Source organism: Calliopsis andreniformis, unplaced genomic scaffold (genome assembly GCF_051401765.1).
Source record: "Calliopsis andreniformis isolate RMS-2024a unplaced genomic scaffold, iyCalAndr_principal scaffold0022, whole genome shotgun sequence".
In the NCBI taxonomy this organism is placed as follows: domain Eukaryota; kingdom Metazoa; phylum Arthropoda; class Insecta; order Hymenoptera; family Andrenidae; genus Calliopsis; species Calliopsis andreniformis.
In genome coordinates, this window is record NW_027480432.1 from 397,258 (window position 1) to 418,486 (window position 21,229).

Sequence of the window (21,229 nt, forward strand, 5' to 3'; positions counted from 1 at the left end):
AGCGGTATGCGCTACCTGTTGGACTCTGTCGACGCGAAACGAGGGAGAGACGAACGGGCAGAGCATTGAATGCCGGTGGACGTGTGAGAAGGCAGGTTAATGGAGCTTCTCACAAAGCGTTCTACACGCAGAAAGCACGCGTTCGCGCTAGCGAGAGCGACCGTGTAGAAGAGAGTGTGCCGCTCGAATACGGAGGAGCGTCAGGTGTCGCGGCGAAAGCGAACAGCCGAGGGGAGAGTGTGCACACCATCCTAGATAGCATCGTCGTAAAGAGGGGTGCAACTGGCTGGCAGGTGCAGGTGCATCGTCGTTGTAGGTACGCGCTTGCTCTATGGCGCGGTCAACGCTTGCTCTACACCTTATGGTGCTCGCTTCCTTCTTTCCATCTCATCCCTCCACCCTTTTCCTCGCCTCTCCCTTTTCGGGAATACCTTTTCTCTGCCCGAGCGTGTCACGGTTGCATAATTCCTCGATCGCGGAGGATACGGAGATGCTGTTTAAACCGAAAGAAATAATAATTTAAATATTTATCGAATCAGGACAACGAGGGAAATTACGTTCCCTCCCATAACCGGCTGCGGTTATCCTGTGTAGGAATAACCGAAGTAGTTGGAAACAGCCACATTGCTGCTCCTTTGTCATCGCACCAGCCACTGCGTAATATCTTATCAAAGTAGCTACCTCGTGTTTCTTCCGTTTACGATAAACAGCAGTTACTTCCAACACGGGCTTCTCCTTTGCTGGTTTAAAGAAGCTTGTCGTACGAACTTCTTTGCAAAGGAATATCCACTTGCAAGTTATGTAAAAAATCAGAAGACGAACAGGGGGAGGTGCAGCATGACTCGATAAAAATTGTGCGCTTCGGCGAGCGCAGGGATATCTGCGCAGCTGGATTTGCATGGCTATGAGCTCTCCCAACGACGTACCGCCAAAAGTCCATTAAGTATGTATGGCGTGCACGCACGGTAAGTCTCCCGTAACCCATAAGCACCTTTGTCTCAACGCGCAAAGGCAGACGCGCGCACACGTACACGAACGTCAATTTGCATACCGGCGCACAGCTACAAACGTACAAAGTATCGATGCATCGTCTCAGAGACCTGGAAGAGGTTCTCGGCTCTTAAACTGCCACTTACTGCCACTACACTCGCCGAGTATTCTAAGCAATCTTCTACAGGCTCGAAGATTAGTTTCATCGATTTCATAGCGACTGAAGTTTCGATCGAATTTTGAGGCAGGCGTTTGAAACGAAAATTTTCGATCGAGTAGAAGATCAGTTCAAATTCTTCTCAGTCTGCTGAAGATTCGTGACGTAAAGATCGACCAATGAAAGTGGTGACATTATATTCGAGCTAAGGATTTGTCTTGACGGTAGCATTTCTTGAGTAGAAAATTCCGAAGAACGCTATAAAGTGTAGCATTCGCATCGCAGAATTATTCATCGCGACCGGAATACAGCGAAGGCGTAATTAAAGGAACGTCTTGAGGATGAAGGGTGAAGCAACGACGCCGCCAGCTCCCGGAGGAGTCGAATTGAAAACCCACGTGCCACGGCGCAACGCTGCGTCGTGGACGGAATTCCAATTGGCGATCTTTTGCAGGAACGACGCCTGTGGCTGGCTCGTTGCAAATGCTGGGTATCGTTGAGCACGTCGAGCCAGCGCCGATGTCCCTCGAATTCCCTGGCTCATGAATCGGCCGATTTCGTGCCAGATTTATCTTCCGTCGAACATGCCACCTTGGCGATAGAGAAAATTTTCGGCACGTAACTCTTGAAACGTCAAATCTTTGAAAAAAGTTTTCGACGAAAGATTAAGACGCTTGTTCCTTGGTCAGAATACTGAAGTTGTCGTTAAGTTGGTGGGTCGACGCCAGATAGGATTGACTGCACGAAAGGAAACGCAGTGTTGTCTACGCGCAACGTAATTACAGCTCGCGGCGCGCGTCTCGCGTATCACGGGGTGTGACTATAAAAGCGTCGGTTAGAAAAGTTCCGCGCGAGAAAGCAGCGGTTACGAGCACAACCGATGCAATACTGTGAGTCATGTATGCGACAATCGGACAATCGATGGGAATTACAGCGCAAGTAGAAAGCCAGCAAACGAATAATCGTCGATTGACGTTTCGACTGACTCAAGCAACTCGTAATCGCAAACAATCCAACAAGAGAATCTATACGAACGCTTTCCTTTCCCTTTCCCTTTCCCTTTCTCTTTCCCTTTCCCTTTCCCTTCAACAATACACTTACTTGGACTTCTTTCTTACTATTCCGAAAATCGATACTCTCGAAGGTTGACTCGAGAGGGTAGAAAATGGTCGAAAAGAGACGCAGGTGCGTGGCTAGTTTCTTTCTTTTTCCCTGTCCTAACGAAAATTCGATATCGATCGATCGAAGCCAAGTTGGACGCGATGACCATTGCTTAATCGAATGGAAATGCAAATCGATAGTGACCTACGACTCAGCTGACACTTGACCCGATGTGTTCAACATAAATTTGCATAAACCGCGTTATTTGCGGCCTGCTTGATGCCCAGCTCCTTCGACGACAATTATACTTGGCCAAGAGGAATATTTCTGTCAGTAGATAACCTTAATTGACTTAAAAAACGCATTTATATTCAACAACGGAATCTATCCCTTCAATGCCTTCGGTTAGGACTCCCTTTTCCCATCATTAAAGTCGGCTGAACGAATTCATTATAATATTTCGTGTTCTTCCATGAATTTTCTTTCAAATTTAAAACGATTAAAAACTTGAACGTGAGATTAGACATGCAAGGATGCACGAAGGATATGGAAGATTAATTATCAAGCTTCAAAATGAAACTATTTCAATGACTTCTCATCCTGCTCGCAGAAATGAAATAGATTTTTCGATGGAATACATTCCCTCGGAAAGTTCACCGTTCGCTGATTAGCAATAATAGAAAGCGTACTTTACCGTCGATCTCCGTATCTTCCGCGGTTCCTTTCGCTTCTTCAAAGATGCGAATAATATTGCCTCGAGCGGTTTATTACTTTAAAGTCTGATTTGCAACTTTTCCTGACAACCGTACGCGACGGAATACGGGGTGCGAAAGAAGAAATGATCAAAACACTCTACATTTAATTGCAAAGTATCCTTCCAGTTACTGGCATTCTAAGAAAAAAATTCGATGAAGGGAAGATTTTTTTTGTAGAAGAATTTCTCTTAGAGAAGGGAAGCTGCCCTGAAGTCGGAAAGAACGAAAAAACGATCGGAGCTGCTTCTTCAGCCGCTTATGGGGTCGTAATTTTTTCCCTCCACATGGGACATGCCGAAGTAAGTTTGTAGATGAGTTTAACGGACACGGAGCACGTGCTGGCAACGTCTTCTGGCTTATCCCTCTTTCCTCACCAACTCAGGAATACGCTCAGCAGCCTAACAACTGCGGCAGCTGTCCTGAACAAACTACTAGCTTGCCTGTATCGTACCTTCAAAATCTTCCGCTTTCTCATTTCGATTCGGAAGGGCTCGCGCTAAATACAATTTTTGAAAATTGCTTTTTTTGCATTGCCTAGGTTCAACGATGATTGTTTAACGAGGAAATTGAAGTTTACGTTGTAAATAATTTTCTTCCTTCGTATCTTTAAGGGAGGCAGCAGTTGCTTGTAATCCTATGGATCGAATAATTGCAATTATCGCAAGGAAAAGATCCAAAAGCAGTCGAGCCTTATAAGCCTTCGATCGAACTAATTAATAACACATGGCGGTTCACATTTCAACGTGTATTTAGTCTGCACGTGACTGCCTTACACCTGTTGCTTCAACGATATTCTGCCGAGACGTCTGATGCCAGGGGAATTCACCCTCCTCCTTTCTATAGAGAGAGCCCACTTACCCCCGAGAGCATAAATTTGTAAAATTCAAGGGATGGGATCTACCTATATTTAACCACATCAACATGTTCGAGGGGTGCTCGCAAATCTCCAGGGGACTGGGGTGTGCCTTACATTCCCTGAAATGCCTAGGGAAATACTGGGTATTCTTAGATTTCTAAAGTACCTTCGAAATTGAGCAAAACCGAGCTACCAACAGACTCGTAGATGGGAGTGTTTATCGTATGTCCCCGTAATTTCCACATACACTTCCTGCCTTGTTAACGACGAAGGACACGCGCACTCTGGAATCTGTGGTTTTTCCCAAAGGGACTGACCACCAGGACTATCCGGCTGACAGATAAAGCTTATCTAGCTACTGCGGCGACAATTTATTTTGCACAGAGTGATTCTAATGGACTTTCTAACCACGCCTCTCCGCTGCGTACTTGCCACACTGCGGTCCTCGGAGTACTATTTGGGATTTTGGGATTGAAAAACGACTGACGAATCCGAAGAAAAAGACCGAAAACATGGTAATCCTAGCAGCGGTATCGCAAGCAGCTGGTTTATTCGGTAAGAGAAGGAGCAAGCAGTTTTCGTTCCTTTTACGATCGCTCGATGAGAATCGAGACGATATTAACGAGTAATGGTGATATTGTTTGACTCGGGCGATTATCGCGATATCGCGAAACCGCGTGTCCCGTCGCGATAAGGGAGGGCCGAGGGACTCGTTGCCGTTATTAATCTGTCGTATACCAGCAAACACTGCAAAATATTAGAGCAGGTATCGCAATTCTAGTAACGAGTTTCGAGTGCTCGATCTGGATTAGAAGTGGGCCTACTACGTTACTATTGACTTCTGACTGCATGCTAATCCTCGCCTTCGTCGAGGTCTTATCTAAACGTCGATCCTTGTCCCTGTTAATTAGCGACTTGTCCTCGATATTTGATGATCTTGGAGATTTTTCGTCGTGGAAACCCCTGTCTTTCTGTAGCGGGGCGTAACGAAGCAAGCAACGATAACTGATTCAGCGTAATCAGCCGTTTTATCTGGCACAACCAGGGAGAACCAAGCCGACTAATCAGCCATGGCACGATAATTGGTCCATGGGCCGCAATCGTGGCTCCCGTCCGCGCCCCTGTGCTCGCGCTCACGACATGTATGCCCGTATATGCACACTCTCGGGACAGATTCGTCTTGTCGCTGTATGACGAAGTGGCTCAGGAAGTTGGCCAGGCATGCGTCGACATTATCGCGGAACGCACGCCGGCTTCTACGCTATCTCGCCGAAACACACGCGGTTTCTTGATAATCGTCGGCTAACAATGCTTCTGACAATTTGTCGTCGCTTCTAACTGCCAGAAAATCTTTTCCCTCGATTCATCCCTTTCGCGTATTCCGTTAGCACTGGCTGATCCAAGATCCTCGCTATTTATAGTCAATCCCTGGCAAACATATGAAATTGAACGCACCCTAAATTGAGCATCGCGATAGAAATTGTACAATAATCGATCTAAAATCGATCGAAACGATTGATCGACTTCTATTATTAGTAGAAAGAGGTCACACGGGATAATATATTGTTCTACGGGTCTATACGCTAAGGCAGTGTCAGCGAATCGACTGGTTCGTTCGATACAATTACCTCGATAAAAATTGCAATTAAGATTGTTGTCTGTTGTAGAGTTCTAAGGGAGAGTGATCGAGGGGAGTCGGAAAAAGAGCTAGTCGTGTTCTATACGAATCCGTCTTCGACTCGGTGATATCTACATGAACAAAACGGATCAAGCCATTCGCTGGAACCGGTTGCCAGGAAGCAGCATCGTCGGATAGCTTCTTCTTCGCTCGAGATATCCCCTACTTAGGCGAGGAACGCTCGCTGCTCGCTCGCTGCTCGCTCGCTTACGCGAGTGCACGGCTGTGTAATCCAGTCGTGAGAGATTTATCATTAACCCGTGTTTCAGCAGATGCACTTCTCCAGCGAAACTTTCAGTATAAATAACCGGTGCACGCACCGTTGCGATCTTAAGTGCCGCGAGAAGCGATTCAAAACTCGACGCCTTTCTTTTTTCCCTCGACAACTTCGGTTTTACCGAGTATTGAGCAAGGGAATTACAAATATCTTTCGACCGAGACAACCGCTCTCCGTAAGCCCTCCTCACGAAAATTCGATAGAAGCTCAATTCCTGCGATATCCTATTAACCGAGATTACCTACTGGCGCGTGGTTCGGAAGTATCGGGGAGTGTGTCAGAGTTAAAGGTCGCCTGCTGCCAATAAAGAACTCTCGCACCTAGTGGAGAGTCCTTCCAACTGCAGGAAGCGCATATGCAGCCGGCACGCAGGTTGTACTCCGGTGACATTCTGAACATCTGTTACAATCTGTCGAGGTCTAAGTCACGTTCGTGCAACCGTAGTCCCTCCGTTAATCCCCCGTGGCGTGGATATATATAAACAATTGCGCTACAATCACCCGTTCGACCGTTCATTTTTAGCAGAGAAAAGAATGATATTACACGTGGTAAGATATCGAATAATGTCGCTAGAGCGAAGGGTTCGAGCGAAGGGTTCGAGCGAAGGGTTCGAGCGAAGGGTTCGAGCGAATGGTAAGTTTGTAGGAAAGAACTGTGAAAGGTAAAGCGTGTGGTCTTCGGCAAGAAAGGAAACGCGGTCGGTTCCGTACCTCTGGGCCTGGCAAAGGACTTCATGGCCTTGATTCCCATTCCGGCATAAGCGTCCCCGCCGTAGTCAACATACATGAGTGCCGTCCTCCAGTGCTCACTGTACATACACACGAATCCCCTGCGCGCTTCACTGTCATTCACATCCGACGATCCCGCGCGTAGCAAGTTCGCGTGTTTTCACTTCGGTTGCGCGGTCGATCGCGTTGCCGCTATTACATCACTACCGATCCCCTGCCCAATCGAACCTCCAGTTCACCGCGATCGATCGATCTCGATCGTCATGACATCGCGGCGAACGACAGAATCGTACCGTTCGCGCGCCACGGGAATGGGATCCTTTATCCCATGCTAAATCGTTGCTCGCGACCCTTTGCCTCGAGGTCGGATTAATGGTAAATCCAAGACCATTGGACAAACGGTGCGGTTGCCATTAAATACTTGGAATTTCCTAACTTTTCCAAGCAGTTGCAGGGAAGAATTTTCCTAGTCCTCCGCGGAGAATCCCAGAGATTATCTCAACGAACGCGAAGCGCCGCGTGACCTCTATAGGCTCTGGACATGGAATTCCACACCGGAAGAGTATCCTTTCACCGGAGAAGTTTTCGCAAACTCGGTCGATATCAATGGCAATCGGATGAACGTTGGCGCGCGGTTGCAGCAACCAGTAACCTCGAATAATTGAGCGACGACTAGAGCGGTCTGACGAAAAACACTCGCCTGGTTCCAATTTGTACCAAAGACCACTTCATGTCAGCAGGTGAAAAGCACCGAAGAGAAACCGATCGATCTTCGAAGCCGACAGAAGGATGCGTGCGTTGGCGTCGAGGGAGCCGGTCCAGTTTGCGCGGCGTGTCCAGCATGTGTCTGCTATCAATTCATAACCGCGAGCCATGGGCTATTTCCGAATACCTGGATTGCGCAACCGACCGATGAGAACGGCCACAGGGTGGGGAGAGACGATTCAGAGACTTCTCGCAGCCGTAGGTGGAACGACTTCCGAAAATATGAGCGCGTCGCCCTGGGACACGGTTCAGGTTGTCAGCCTCGCTTCGTCCACGATTTTTCACGATTTCCCTCGCTTCTCCTGTGGATCCATCACTGGCACGCACACACACACGCACAGTGGCGGGCTGGGAACACGTACACACGCGCGCGCATCGGACACTTGAGATTAGCTCCCGATTAGCTCCCGATTAGCTCCCGATTAGCTCAACCATTTTCGGAGGATCAAGATCGAGGATCGAGGATCGAGGATCGAGGATCGAGGATCGAGGATCGAGCTTGATCTCGGACGAAAGAACAGAGCGGGAGAGTCGGTCGGGCCGAAGCGCCACCGTCGAGCACGTACGACCGCGTTCCGCAGGTAAGTGCGTACGCAAGGAGAGAGAGACGAAGGGCAGCGGAGAAGCCAGAGGAAGAAGAGGTTGCTGAGAGACAGAGAGATAGAGAGTGAGAGAGAGAGGGAGGCACAAGAAGGAGAGGCAGAGAGAAAGAGTTGGCTGGAGGAGGACGCGGTGATGACGGTGGAGGGAAGAAGACGAGAGGAAGACGGAAGAACCGGCACGAGAGGGGATTCAGAGTTTATTCGAGCTGGTCATGGGTGGGGAAGTCGACGGCGGAGGTGGACGCGCACACCGTCGATTATTCCTTGTCCTTCGTGGAACTGAATCGCGCGAAATCGACGTTACGGCTAAAGCAAACGAGGCATGAGTTCATTGATAGTCGGAAACCCCCTGGTTATATTTCTGTAAGCTGCCAAACCGCACAAACATGAAAAAAGAAACGTAAGAAACTTGTATTAAACCACCTTCGATTTTCCTTGACATTAAATACCGCACTCTAGATTTACTCTGGCTGCCATGCTTTTCGGAAGATCTTTCAGGACCGAAGAAGCGTTGCGTAATACCGTCTAAGAAACTAAAACCCCCAAAAAGTGGCAAAGGAGGGGCAGGTACACTTGCAGATTGCAAACACCAGATCGAAGACAAAAGAGACGTTCGACTGATAGGCGAAGAAACAGCGGCGATCTCGCGTGAGCGATCGAAAGAGAAAAGAAACGGTCTTGACTGTCCCCACCAATCCCGATGCACGCTCGCCTAGCCTCGCTCCTCGCTTAGTTTTATGAATGAATACTCTCCCGTCGACGCGGCAAACTTACACTGCCGACGCCGCGCGCGCACGACTCTTCGCTTCCCATCTCGCTCCTACCATCCCCTTCTCCCACTCTCTTTCTCGCTCGTCCTCTCTCGTTCCTCTTCCACCACCTGGGCCAGTGCTGCCTCTGTCCTTCTTCCGACCTCTCCGTCCTCTCCGTCCTCTCCGTTCTCTCCTTCTCTCGTTCCCTCTAGCTTCGCGCACGGTGCACTTCTGTCCCTTTCTGACCTCGCTTTCTCGCTATTTTTGTCCCCTTTCTTCGTTAGAGCTTCTTTCACTCGAGACGCGTGTCTGTCACAGTCCAACACATGACAGCCTCCTCGCTCGTTCATCTTCCTTCTTTCCCTGCATCAGCCATAGATCCGTCTTTGTCGTGCGCTCCGCAGAAGCACCAACGAGCTCTCGCGCGCACGTATACACTGACGCCTCTCGTTCCTTCATTCGGTCGGCTCGCGTTCATTCATGCCGCGCGGCTGCACGTTCAGTCTGCCCGCCTGAAACACTACTACCTCCTCCGCCAGTCCGCTTTTCTTTCAGCCTCTAGTTGTCGCTCACGTCGCCTCAGGAAGAAAAGACTATCCTTTGGGATAACCGCTTAGCTTCTTTCGCACTTCATCTTCTTCAAAGGGCAAAAGAAATGCAACAATGATACCTCGTCTACGATAGGTTACGATAGTGAAAACGGACGAAAACGTTTTACGATTCCAAGAGAAGATTGTGAAGAGTTGGACAAGCCTGATACGTTTCTATAGTCAAATACTGACTCATTTTTCAGATTCGACTAAATTAACGCGAGTTCTGACGAAACTGGTGACTAGTTAGTCAGCAGTAAAAGTTTCATCGGGTTCGAGAGGAGTTTATGAATGGCCCTCTCCTACCGGAAACGCGTCCCGTAAGAAATTTTTAGCCTTGCCTCGCGAGTAGCAAGAAGTTTCACATTAATCACGCGCGGCAGCAACGCATCCTCTCCTCGGCGTTCGAGCGGGAAAAAGACGGACAGGGCAGAAATTACTCGACGTTGTTAAATAGTGTTTGCGTTCGAGCTATACGCGTAATTACGTCTCCGTCGAATGGTACGTGTGTTCTCCTCGATTATTCTCCCCCCGTGCGTCCAACCCCGCTGAAACGGGGCGGCTGCCGTGATATTACCAGGCGATTTCCGTGCCTCGACCATTCTGCCCGCCGAGGATCTTCAATGAAACTTTTTTTCCGATGATTCTTATCGATGCTTCTGGGAACTGGTCGTTACAAAGCAGGATAACGTTCGTTAGATAATCGCTGCGTTGTACGTTATTGGAAGCCTATCGGGTTAACTTTAATTAGTTGGAATATCCTTACGAAACGTAAGGAGTCTACGTATAGGTCGAGTTGGTCAGCTGCCGGCGTTTCTTTAAGGCGTTTCTTTAAGGCGTTTCTTTAAGGCGTTTCTTTAAGGCGTTTCGCGCCTCCTTCAATCACTAGTACTTCCATCAAAAATAAAAAAGCTCCATCGCACTTGGGGAGATGTCACGCGTACGTATAACTCGAGGTAAAAATCATAACTATTACTGGAGCACCTCGAGGCTGACAGTCCTCGATTCGAACGGGTTCAGGTACCTGATTTTTGAAGAGGAAAGCCAGCTAATGCTGGGTTATTAAATAGGCAAGCGGATAAAATCAAAGCGACAGGTTGCTACGATTTCTTTTATTCTTTGTGTGGACTAGTTCTGCGTTACCGCACCGTGGGAATGAATTCACCGTGTTAATGTACCGTGTCAAATGCTCTAATAACATTTCAAAAAATATCAAAAGCCTGTTTAGTAATAGCATTACTAATTCACTGAATCAGCGACACCGAATAATCATGCATTTTACTTCTCCTTCTTTCCTTAACAACAAGTTCCCTGTAGGTATACATTTCGAAGTGCTCAATTGTCATTCACCGGCTTGTGAAAAATGGTTCTCGGATCCCCCGACTGATCGACATCGAATAAATTGACGGCGCAAGATCGAAATTCTGAATAAAAGAAAAAGATGAAAAGGTGAAAGAATGGAAGGCATGGCATAGCGTGGAAAGGAGAAGCGGATAACCGGTAGCCAGCCAACTCGACCGACTTCCGCTCCGTGTCCATTCACAAATCCGAGCGAGTACCTGGCGCTCGAGATCTCGGCGTGGACCGTGCACGGATATAAATTACCCGCTCTCGGACTAGATGGCCGAGAACCCGGAAGGCAGCGCGAGAAAATCGTAACCGTCGATCAGGCAACCGTGGATATTAATAAAGCGAACGGGGAAGGAAGGTGGGAAAACGAAAACGGAGAAGGAGAAAGAGAAGAAGAGCGGATAGATAGAGGAGAAACTGTTGCACCGATGGCTACATTGCATACTGAGAATAATAAGAAAGGCAACGCACGCGAGATGAGGGAAGAAACGACACCGGATGGTGAAAAGAGAGAGGAGCCGGGGGAAGGGTTCGCGATTCATCGATGGGAAAAGAGGGACACGAGAATGACCGCAGGAAGGAAGTAGCTTGGCAACACCTACGGTGATCGAGAGCAAGAAAGAAGGACGGAAAGAAGACTGCGAGAGGGAGCGCGGCGACTCGACTGGACACGGTGATAGAGAGCAGAAGCTACACTTGCCGAAGGCTGGGCAGGTTTTTGCTCCGCTTTTTTATCGCGTTTATTATAACTAGGAAGCCGATGGAGAAGAAGCTCTTCGCGGAGGCCTGCTTCTCCGCGTCGACAATGCGTGTGCGAACCGAACACCTTACATGCGACGACTAGTTACGTACTCTTTCGATTTAGCAGGACAAGGAGGAGGAATTGATTTCTGTTCAATTGTCGAACGTTAAGCGTTATACATTCATGAAAAAGGGCGGGAAAGCGTTTGATAAAGACACGCGACCATCTACTGAAGGTGTAGGTAATGAAAGCAGCATGGAGAGCGTGAGAACGCCTGGACTTATAAGGCGCGAAAAAGGTAGAGGAAAAGGAGACACGTGCAGCAACCTATTTCACTTCTAGGGAGTAGTTTGTCCGTAAAAAGTTCCCTCAAATACTTTCCCATTACTTATTTCTTGCTATCTTTTAATGTACCTAATGTTACTTTCAAATGTACCTAAAGTATCCACGACTTCTGCAGAATAAAGACATGCGCTATTACCATTATACGCAAGATGAGCGGCTACCCATTGAAAAAGGCTGCGGAGTCCGGCCGAAATCGCGCAGAAAAGCAGAGCGGAAGCGTTAAAGGAGAAGAAGTCACGGTTACGTGGCCGTGGGCCATGCGCTCGCGCGCTCGCGCGCCCTCGGGGTTACCGGAAGTCGAGTGACCGTAGCGGGGCAGGTGAGCTCGATCCCTGGGCCGCCTCCTCCCGTTTCCTCCCGTTTCCTCCCGCCACAGGCTGAAGCCCAGAGAAGAAAAGTGGAAGGAGAACCCGTAAAGGAAGTGACGTCGCAGACCTCGGGCTCCGTTCACGCTTCGCACGGGAGAACGCTGTTGCTCCACCTTCTATCACCTAGGAAAACAGGCCATAACTCTTTCCTCTTCCTCTGCCTCTGCCTCTGCCTCTGCCTCTGCCACTGCCACTGCCGCCTCTCGCCTCCGACAATGGAGATTGCGCGTAAATGGATGGGACCGCCAGATACTGCGCGCGCGGACATCTGTTTCGATTCAGTTCGCGATCGAGCTGGTACCTAGCGCCATCCGCCTCAGTCCACTCGATAAATAACGGTTCGAATGATCTGTCTCGCTGGAGGGAGAGCAAGTAACCTACACTGGAAACGTCTAAATTCTCGAGTACTAGTTTCTGATAAGACAACTGCTCGTGTGGACTCTGAATATCTATAGTATGCAATCGTCTCTACGCCTTGAAAACATTTAACTGTACCTACTTTTCATTGTGTCTAAGAAGGTTTACCTTCTCTACGGCGAATCGCATAGGGTTCGCCACAGAGTTCCATACGACCTCTTAACTAATCGGCGCTTTCTCGCCAAAAGTTTCGGCCATGGAACGATTGTCCCTCAACGACAGTTTTCTCTCGCAACGACCGATTATTGCGGCATGTTGGAACGCGGATCGTTGCGTGAAAGTCCACCGACCGTCCCGTCTCTGCGTTCGTGCAAACGACAGAGACGGACAGAGACGGACAGAAAGAGGGAACAGGGGGAGAGAGAGAGAAGAGATGAAGGGACAGAGAGGGAGGAAGGGAGAGAAGAGGCGACAGTTTCCGGTCTCCCTGAACGCGTGAACGTTTACCGTGTGGCCCCCGTGTGTCTTCATATATGTTGCGAACATTTGGTAACAGGCTCCTCCAATAGCCTCTGCTGCTTTTTCGATTGACGCTCAGCAGACTTCTTAAATAGACTTCAACAATTTGATAAGAATATTGCCTATTGAAGCACAACCAACCGTGCTGAGTAATGTACAGAAGCAGATTATCCTCGAAACAAGTTTCTAACTCAACTCCCACACGTTACCTTGAGACACGTGTGCGGCTCACCTGATAACCGATAAGCCTGCGCCTCTATGAGTTGCCCGTTTATCAAAGAAACTCGGCCCGAATGCTAAAGATCGTTCCATCCCTTTCAAAGCGATACCAGTATCTTTCCTGTTCTGTGTTTCTTCGCCGAAACCCTCCTCCTTAGTCTTTAATATCGCGATAGAAAAGAATTCCTCCGCTAGTTCCGCAAGAGAAAATCGAGAATAGGGAAACCCGCAGCGAAGAATGATTTCGCGATTTCGAAAGCGGGAGTCTATTGCAAAGAAGAAGATAATAAGAAAGAAAAGGAAAAAAGAGGAAGATGAAAAGGAAGAAGGAGGGGGGGAGAGAAGGTCTAGATTGGCGCAAATGCCACGTGCAATTAAACGGTTCTATCGATTAATTACGATCGATTCGACGCGCAACAAACCAGCAGTGATTGATCGACTTTATCGGTGTGCGACGACGAATGATTAAACACGTTTCGCGGCAGCCTCTGAGGACGAGCCCGTGCAGGACTCACTTCTCGGTCTGCTTTATCTCGCCTTGCTTATCGAAAGCAGCGATTATCTCGCGATCGAACAATCGCGCCGCGTCCAACACCGAGGTTCTTTATGCTCATCGTTGAATACGAGCGATCACTGACGAGGCAACAGTTTCCTAATCGGCCCGCCACACTGTCACTCTCGCGGGCAGGTTAATCATTATGCAACGCATCGAAAGGAAAAGCGATCTATCACGGTTTGTTTGTCGAGCGACAGACGTTTTCGCTGAATCGTACGAAAAATGCTATGTTGCGTTTATGAAAGAAATGAATTGCGAAATCGATCGAAAACTGCGTACCCTAACGAAAAGGTCTGGGAGAGTGGATAACTCGAGCGTGGTCTTCGTTTGAATTTCAGAGAACGGTAGACCGAAGCTGAGAGACGAGTAAGGGTGAGGTGCGAGTGTGGGCGAGAGAAGTTTGGGAGGGAGAAGCGTAGTAAGCGTAGTAAGACACGAGCGGAAGTTCGAAAAGGGAAGCCCGTGGTGGTGGCCGGGAAACCGGAAACGGCCGAATGCTCGTGACGAGTATCGGCCTGGGCCAAAGAAAAGCAGCTAGAAAGAAAGAGCAGGTTCGAGCAAAGGATATTAAAGAGAAGGCGAATGCAAGCAGCACACGGAGAAAGAGCAATTTAGCGCAGAGATCCGACGCGAAAAAAACGAGAAAAAGAAAGGGTTTTACGAGCAAAGCCTGTTAAACGAGCTGCAGATCAAAGGGTCGTATATTAATTGATATTAATTCCTCTCTCTCTTTGCCTCCCTTCCTCTCAGGTTTTTAACCTCTCGCTGTGAGCTTTCGGAAGCATTTACGGTGAATCGGTTCGATCTGAATCCGAAACGAGTAGATCAGCGCTAGAATATTCGAGCATTACGATTAACGCGCTACTCGTGCCTCAACAGTCTCTCAATGATTCAACGATAAATCGTAGACGCATCGTCGCGCGTGTCCGCTACGCAATAAACGAGCGTGTACGACACGAACGATTAACAATCCCCAAGACTGCTAAGCTTTCTCCATTAAGAAAAGAATCGGTCGAAGAAAAATCCTACACGCCTCCGAAATATGTAATCGACGCTTCGAAAAGACGTTGTCCGCGTCTCGACACGACGACGAGACACGACAAAAGTTCCTCGTGGAATTATCATGGGAGAAACTGTGAGGAGGAAAGAGAATACGATGATCGTCCGAGCCAAGAGACAGTGGGAGTATGTCCAAGAATGAGTAATACGACGACAAGAGAGACGGAGAGAACGGTGCACGATAAAGTGGCAAAGATAGAGGGAGACAAGACACTAATGAATGGCTACAAAAGGAACAGGTATAGAGAGAGAGAGAGAGAGAGAGTGGGAAGGATAGTCGTGAAGGGAGATGGAAGCAGTGAATGAAGGTGGAGCAGAGAGAGAAAGGGAAGACGACGGTAGCGCGCACGCCAAGGCAAGGGGATAAGGGACGACGCGTGAGGGTGAGCCAACACGGGGAAGAGTTATTTTGGTGCCGTGTATCGAAATCAGAATGCAACAAGTGACACATGCGTGTCTCTACTGCCGTAGTCAGAAACATTGCTTAAATCTCCGAAGCTGCCTCTCGAGCCTCTACGCCTCGCGGCAGCGAACGTACACTTCTAACTTTAGATTGTTTGCTATTGGGTTTTCCAGCGAGACGAGCGCGCGGCCTCTGCTTCATCTTCGGCTGGTGACGAGAGACCGAGGAATAATCTATAGATCGTATATATATCGAACGCTTCTACCAGTGGACCCCACTGTGATTCTCCTACACACATGCCATGCAAATTTCATCCGAGATCTTAGACCTATTCAGAATACCTATTCTATCCTAGCGGAATTGAATACGTAGCCGAAGGAGTCTGCAAAACCTGTAGCTACAATCGTGGAAAACAGAATTGGTCGAGGTGTTCTAAGTGACGAAAGAAAGTTCTACGAAGAGAAGGCACAGTTAGCAAGAACGAAGCATTCGTATGCAACGTGCCGACCGTGTAGACTGTAGACGATAGGCGATCGTGCCTCGCCTGGCCGGTGCGTCCCGTTCATTCACTAACTCGCTTCGTACTCCAGTACATTATTGTTAGACAACTGCCCGTTTCCGGCGCTATCGCTTCTACGTGTTTGTCATATTTTCGTTGCCCATTACACCCAACACGCTCTTCCACAACTCTCCACTCATCTTCCATCCAGGGAATTTTCAACAGAATCACGCTTGTCGATATTCGATAGAAGGAAGATCTGCTACCTCCTCCAGAGACTAACGTCCACTAAGAGTCGACACATTCTCTGAGGTTTTGTGGCCTCAAGATCTAGTTCGCGAAGGAGCTATCTAAATTTCCGAAGGAAGAATGAAGGCAGAAGCAAGATCGATTGGCAGGGGAGCCGGTTTTCGCGATCCACGGAGCTCGACATTACGGTCTCACACCTGAGCAGGAGAGCGTGCCTTTCGTGTCGCGCGGTAACAGATCGTTTCCGGTGCGCGTACTGCCTTGGCGCACCGCCACGCCGGAAGAATTATTCAATGGCGTATTCGCTAACTGCGACTATTCGATAGATCGCATTGCGTCGATATCGAGGGCGTCGATATCGTTTCTGCGATTTACCGCAACGCTTCTCAGCCCAACTTACTTCATTTCAAGTATATTCCAAGTATATCAAGAATCTTTGCTTTCTAGAGTCACACGATGATGTCAGGCTTCTACACAATTTGTATGAACTCTGTCGTTGGTTCAACATCTGAAAAGAAACTGGCTGCTTCTGTGGCGTGTCCAAGCGTTATATTCTATTTTCGTGAAAGACACGAGAGGTCGTCGGAGAGCCTGTTCGAGGCGTGCAGGCGATGCTGACACGCGTGTGCCTTTTCTTCGGGCATGGTAAGTGTACCGAAGGACTTCTCTCCCCGAAGGTAGAAGAAACGTGGTCACAGAACGCAACAAGGTGGAGCAAGAGGTTGGAGGACGAGGAGGTGGTGAAGGAGGTGGTGAAGGAGGAGGACGCACGGAGGGAGTTCGCAGAGTTCTGGCTGGGTGAGCACACGTCCGGTCATTATCGGAGCTTATCTACATGAGCACACCTCAAACGTACCCAACCAAACCTGGCCGTGTACGTAGCCGAGGCTCACACGTATCACCATTGCGCCTCGGTGTTTATAAAGCGCATCTTCTGTCTCTTTGCTTCTATTCAAAACTATGCAATGCCTTTTCTATGTCTTATTTTCGCGCACATACCTTACGACTGTTCTCCAGAGTCGCCTGGAACGATTCCAGGTGATTTCAGTTCGTGGATTTGGACTTACCTGAAACAAAGGAAGACAAGATATCGATGAAATCTCGGGGAAAGTTTCGAAGACCTTCGCTTCACATTCAGATTATTCTCTAACACGCTTTGGAAAGAAGAAATATCAGGGCGCTGATGACGATAGAAAGAGGCGTGGAAAAAAGACAAAGAGAACATTGAATTTCGGTCGCGTGAAGGGACGTTTCGTCATCGCCGGTGGGTTATGTTAACGGCCTACGTATCGCGAGCAAGTGGAACAACGTTTCGGATCGTTTTCGAGGCACAGGGGTCAGACACGACCTGCGCGAAGAGGGCAGCAGCGAGAGGTGGAAGCACGCTTCGGTGCTCTCGACGCAGCGACGAGCCGAATCGAGTCGAGAGAGTCAGGCTTGACGACTTTCTGGCCAACGAAACCACTGATCAAGCACCCTCCAAAACGCATCAATCAACTACCCTTCTTATCCTGATTGCTGGTATGTAGTCGATTGCACTGGCCAAGCTACGCTATTCCCCTGTCTTAAGGCTGTCTTATTACCTCCACTTCGATCCATTCGCGTTTCGAGAAAATATTCAGAAAGGGGGAACTAAATAAAGCAGACCGTCAATCGGCGAATTTGATCGGTGAATTTGATCGGTGAATTTGATCGGCGAAAAAACATGGTCGAACATTGGAGTCACGCAACATTGTTGCAATTTGCGGGAGGTACAACGTTGTACAATGTCTGTCAGCATAAATGGCCCTTTTTATCTCTGATCGTGGTCGGGACTGGGCGAAAGATCGTCGGTGGTCGTCGATGCGTGAACTCGAAACGACCAGGGAGAACTTCACGAGCAAAAGAGGTCGACGATGCTCCGTTACCTCGTCGAAATATACGCGAGAACTGTACAAATTTGCTTCTGGAATTGTCTTCGTCCCTCCTATCCATGGAGGCCATATTCTGCTGCTCAGTCCCTTGGCGAAACAGGGACAGAAATTTCAGCCGCTACCGCGGTTTAATTAACGATCGCTCGTCGTTCGATCAGCTCGGGCTTGTTTGCATTCGCGTAGTTGGTAGTCTGCGAGCTTTGATCCTCCCTTCTGTTCTCTGCTCTCCCCCAGGACTCTCGGGTGTCTCCCTTTTAAACTTCCACCTCTAATTCCTCGAAGAAACGTGAAAATAGAGAGAGGCAAAGGAAATTTCAGCATTCGAATTAGCATGTTTCGCGACGCTTTCGATTTTCCCGAGTCGAATCGCGGTATGGTAACGATGGCGAGGCAAAAACCGAGCGGAAAGTTGACCTTAATCGTTTCTCTCGCGATCGAGCGTCGCGCTTCCGGCGCTATCGATCATTTCACCTCGCGCGAGAGGAGTCAATCGCGGATCTATCTCCTGCCTCTTTCAATGGCTAATGGAGAGTTGACGGGCACAGTGAATTAGATTGACGGAGAGAAAAGGAAAACAGGCTCCCCGTTCGCCGGTGAATGAAATCACGATTGCACTTGCGCAACGCGATCTCCAGCGTATGAAACAGCAGAGTGTCTGCAGATAAGGCTGAAATGTGTGAACTGAAAATAGAACTAGTTAACGAGAAAAGGTGTTTTCCAGCCGGAGCGTGTGGAAAGCGTGAGATCGTGCGTCGGTGGTGACGCACGAAAAACGACGCGAAACCGTGTCACGATCGAGCCACTAGCAACGAGATCATTAATGGAGCGTGAATATGAAAGGATCGACCTTAGGTTTCATTGACGTTCGAGCTGCCGGCTCTCCGTGAATTCGTCCAGCCACTATTGGGAAAAGCTCAGCATGGCGAATCGGGTCTTTCGCTCGATTTCATCCGGGAAGACGCGAAAGTTAATGGAAGATCAGTGGTGTATATTGGCAGAATTGGAAAGGTCCTGACCGCTTCGTGAGAGAGGCGCGAAGAAGGAGCGGAAGAGCATGCGAAGTATCTCGCATGCGAATAACAGCAATAAACGAGCAGCGAACGCGGTAGACAGGGTGAAAGCAGAGACTAATGATAGCTCCGGGCGACGATTAGCGCCTCCGTCGATCCCGGGACTGACTGTCTTCGATGCCTGACGGCGACGAACCTTCTAAAGGCTTATTTGCCTCGATTTAATTAATTGCCCCTCGGCCTATCCTTTCTGTCATGCGAGCTGCTGCCGTCTCTGCCGCGCACAACACACACACATCACCCAGGACAGAGGACACCGAAAATCGCTTCGATTATTGACTACCTCGAAGAACGAGTTTCTCCTTTATTTCGCACAGACACGAGATCTTATTTGAACGATCGTATCGTATTCGTTTCGCGATTATCGCTGTATCAAAGGACAAAGAACTAATAAAAATGTAAGTATTTTGAAAAATGAGCGAAAGTCTTCTGCTCCTTCCTTTCCTTGCGCGTAACCATAGACTTGCTTTTCTTTTCGGAATAAATAGGTTGGAAAAGGGTTTAAATACGGGAAAATGTTGCGAGGTTCGGGCTAATGGAGCGTCTGCGAAGTGAAAGAACGATGCCAGAGGCCGTAGGTAGGTAGGTAAATGACGTACAGATGCGTATCACGCACAATGCACGCTCGTGGGAGCCTGCGTGCATTCGCTCCCACGCCGCGCCGGTTTTGTCTGGACGACCGACAGAGACCAGCCCTCTGTCGCTCCTCGAACTGCTACAAAAGGGTTCTCATCGCTAGCCTACGAGATCGGTTGAAACGTCTACTGCGCGAACGATTCTCGATAAGTCGAAGCATACAAGTGCAATAGGTGGAAGGTGAAATATTCGAATAAAAAAAAGTATACGAGTTGAAATTGGAAATGTTCGGATCCCGAAACGCGGTTTTTACCAGAAAGTGGGCAAATATTGCGAAACGCTTTCGGCAAAAGGTCGAAGGCCGCGCGCGGTCTGACGGCCTTCGATCGTTTGGAGGTGAGCAACGTCTTTCCGATCAAAGAGAAACGCTACCGAAGCAATAAAATGGTCCGCGGCGTCTCGGACACGCAAGCCATTAATTAATCCATTAGGCCAGTTACGTTGGCCAGCCTTCTCCTGTTTCGCGTGCAAACGGCTTTTCTCTCTTTCTCTCCTCATTTCGCCTCCGTGCGCGCCCTTCAGATAATTAATCCCTGCGAAATAAGAAACGAATATTGCGTTGCGAATTCCATTTTATTGTCGGTACGCTGTTCCTTTATTTTCATGAGCATCGAGAGAACGAACCGTGCTGCTCCCCAGCTACCGTGCGCCAGCTTCAACACTCTTTTATTATATTTTTAACCCCACGGCCGACGTTTATACCCACTGTAAACCACCAGGACCACTGGCTTTCCGAGCTACCAGTTTCAAGCGTACCAGCCCTTCCCAAACGATCCTTTCACGCTAATATTTTCCATGGGAATTTCGTCTTACTGGAGTTTCGCTTCGTCACGCGACAATGCCCTCCAAGTGCATCGATATCTCGCGAAACAAACGACCGAGTCTCCCATTCGTTTTACCATTGCAACATTCTTACTTCGAATGCCTGAGGCCTTCGTCGTAGCTATGCATTAATTAGAAAACTCCTAGCGACACGGTTCGGAGGGAGAAAAGCAAGCGTGCTTCGAGTCTCGACTCGACTCGACTCGACTCGACTACTAGCCAACCCTCGGCTTTCTAACCTCCCCTCGACTGCGATAACAACCATTTACGATGCGAAACAATAATAAAGGGAGCTGTGCACGTAAGGGCAGCACCTGTGACACATTCTCACGTGCGTCCGTCCAACACCTGTAACGCTGGCCCGTACCGGCAGGAACCAACCCCAACGTTTCTAATTTCCCACGAGCTCTGCCCGTTTAATGACGCCACACACAGCTCGTGAAGAAGGGTGTCGATTGCACCAACGGCTGCCCTAAAATTCACTTCTCTCGACCATTACGATTTTCCACCCTATCACGCTGCAGAAATGCCTACAACTGACTCGATGAGATATGTAAAAATGGGTGAGACAAACGTGCCGAAAAGGCAAATACGTGTGTTCGGCTAGCAACGGAGAGAAGAACCGACGTTATGGCCGAGGAGTTTCGTACCGGTGGAGTACGAGGTGGCACGAGGGGACCACTGACGTCATCGTGTCACGCCTCGGCGGCCACCTGTGCCGCCATTAACATTAGCCTGGCTGTTATCTGCGAGAAGAACGCTGCGCCGCCGCGCCGCCGCGCCGCCGCGCCGCCGCGAGGAATCCACGCCGCGCCTCCTACGACCAGCGAACGAACGCACTTTGCAGCGAACACGAGAACGCAATTGTCTC

The 21,229-nt window shown here is 49.0% G+C and overlaps 1 protein-coding gene across 5 annotated transcripts in view; it reads right to left on the minus strand.

The window, feature by feature from the left end:
* The window catches only part of Pnt (ETS transcription factor pointed), a 73,844-nt gene that overhangs the window by 20,739 nt on the left and 31,876 nt on the right, over positions 1-21,229 (minus strand). Inside the window, exon 1 of one of the 5 annotated variants that reach the window (XM_076391533.1) lies at positions 6,525-6,602. The exons of the other annotated variants lie outside the window; for them this stretch is intronic. Within the exon in view, the coding sequence (XP_076247648.1) occupies positions 6,525-6,600 (76 nt within the window). The 5' untranslated portion in view covers positions 6,601-6,602. Of the gene's footprint in view, positions 1-6,524; positions 6,603-21,229 lie in introns of those variants that run through there. 5 annotated transcript variants of the gene reach the window in all.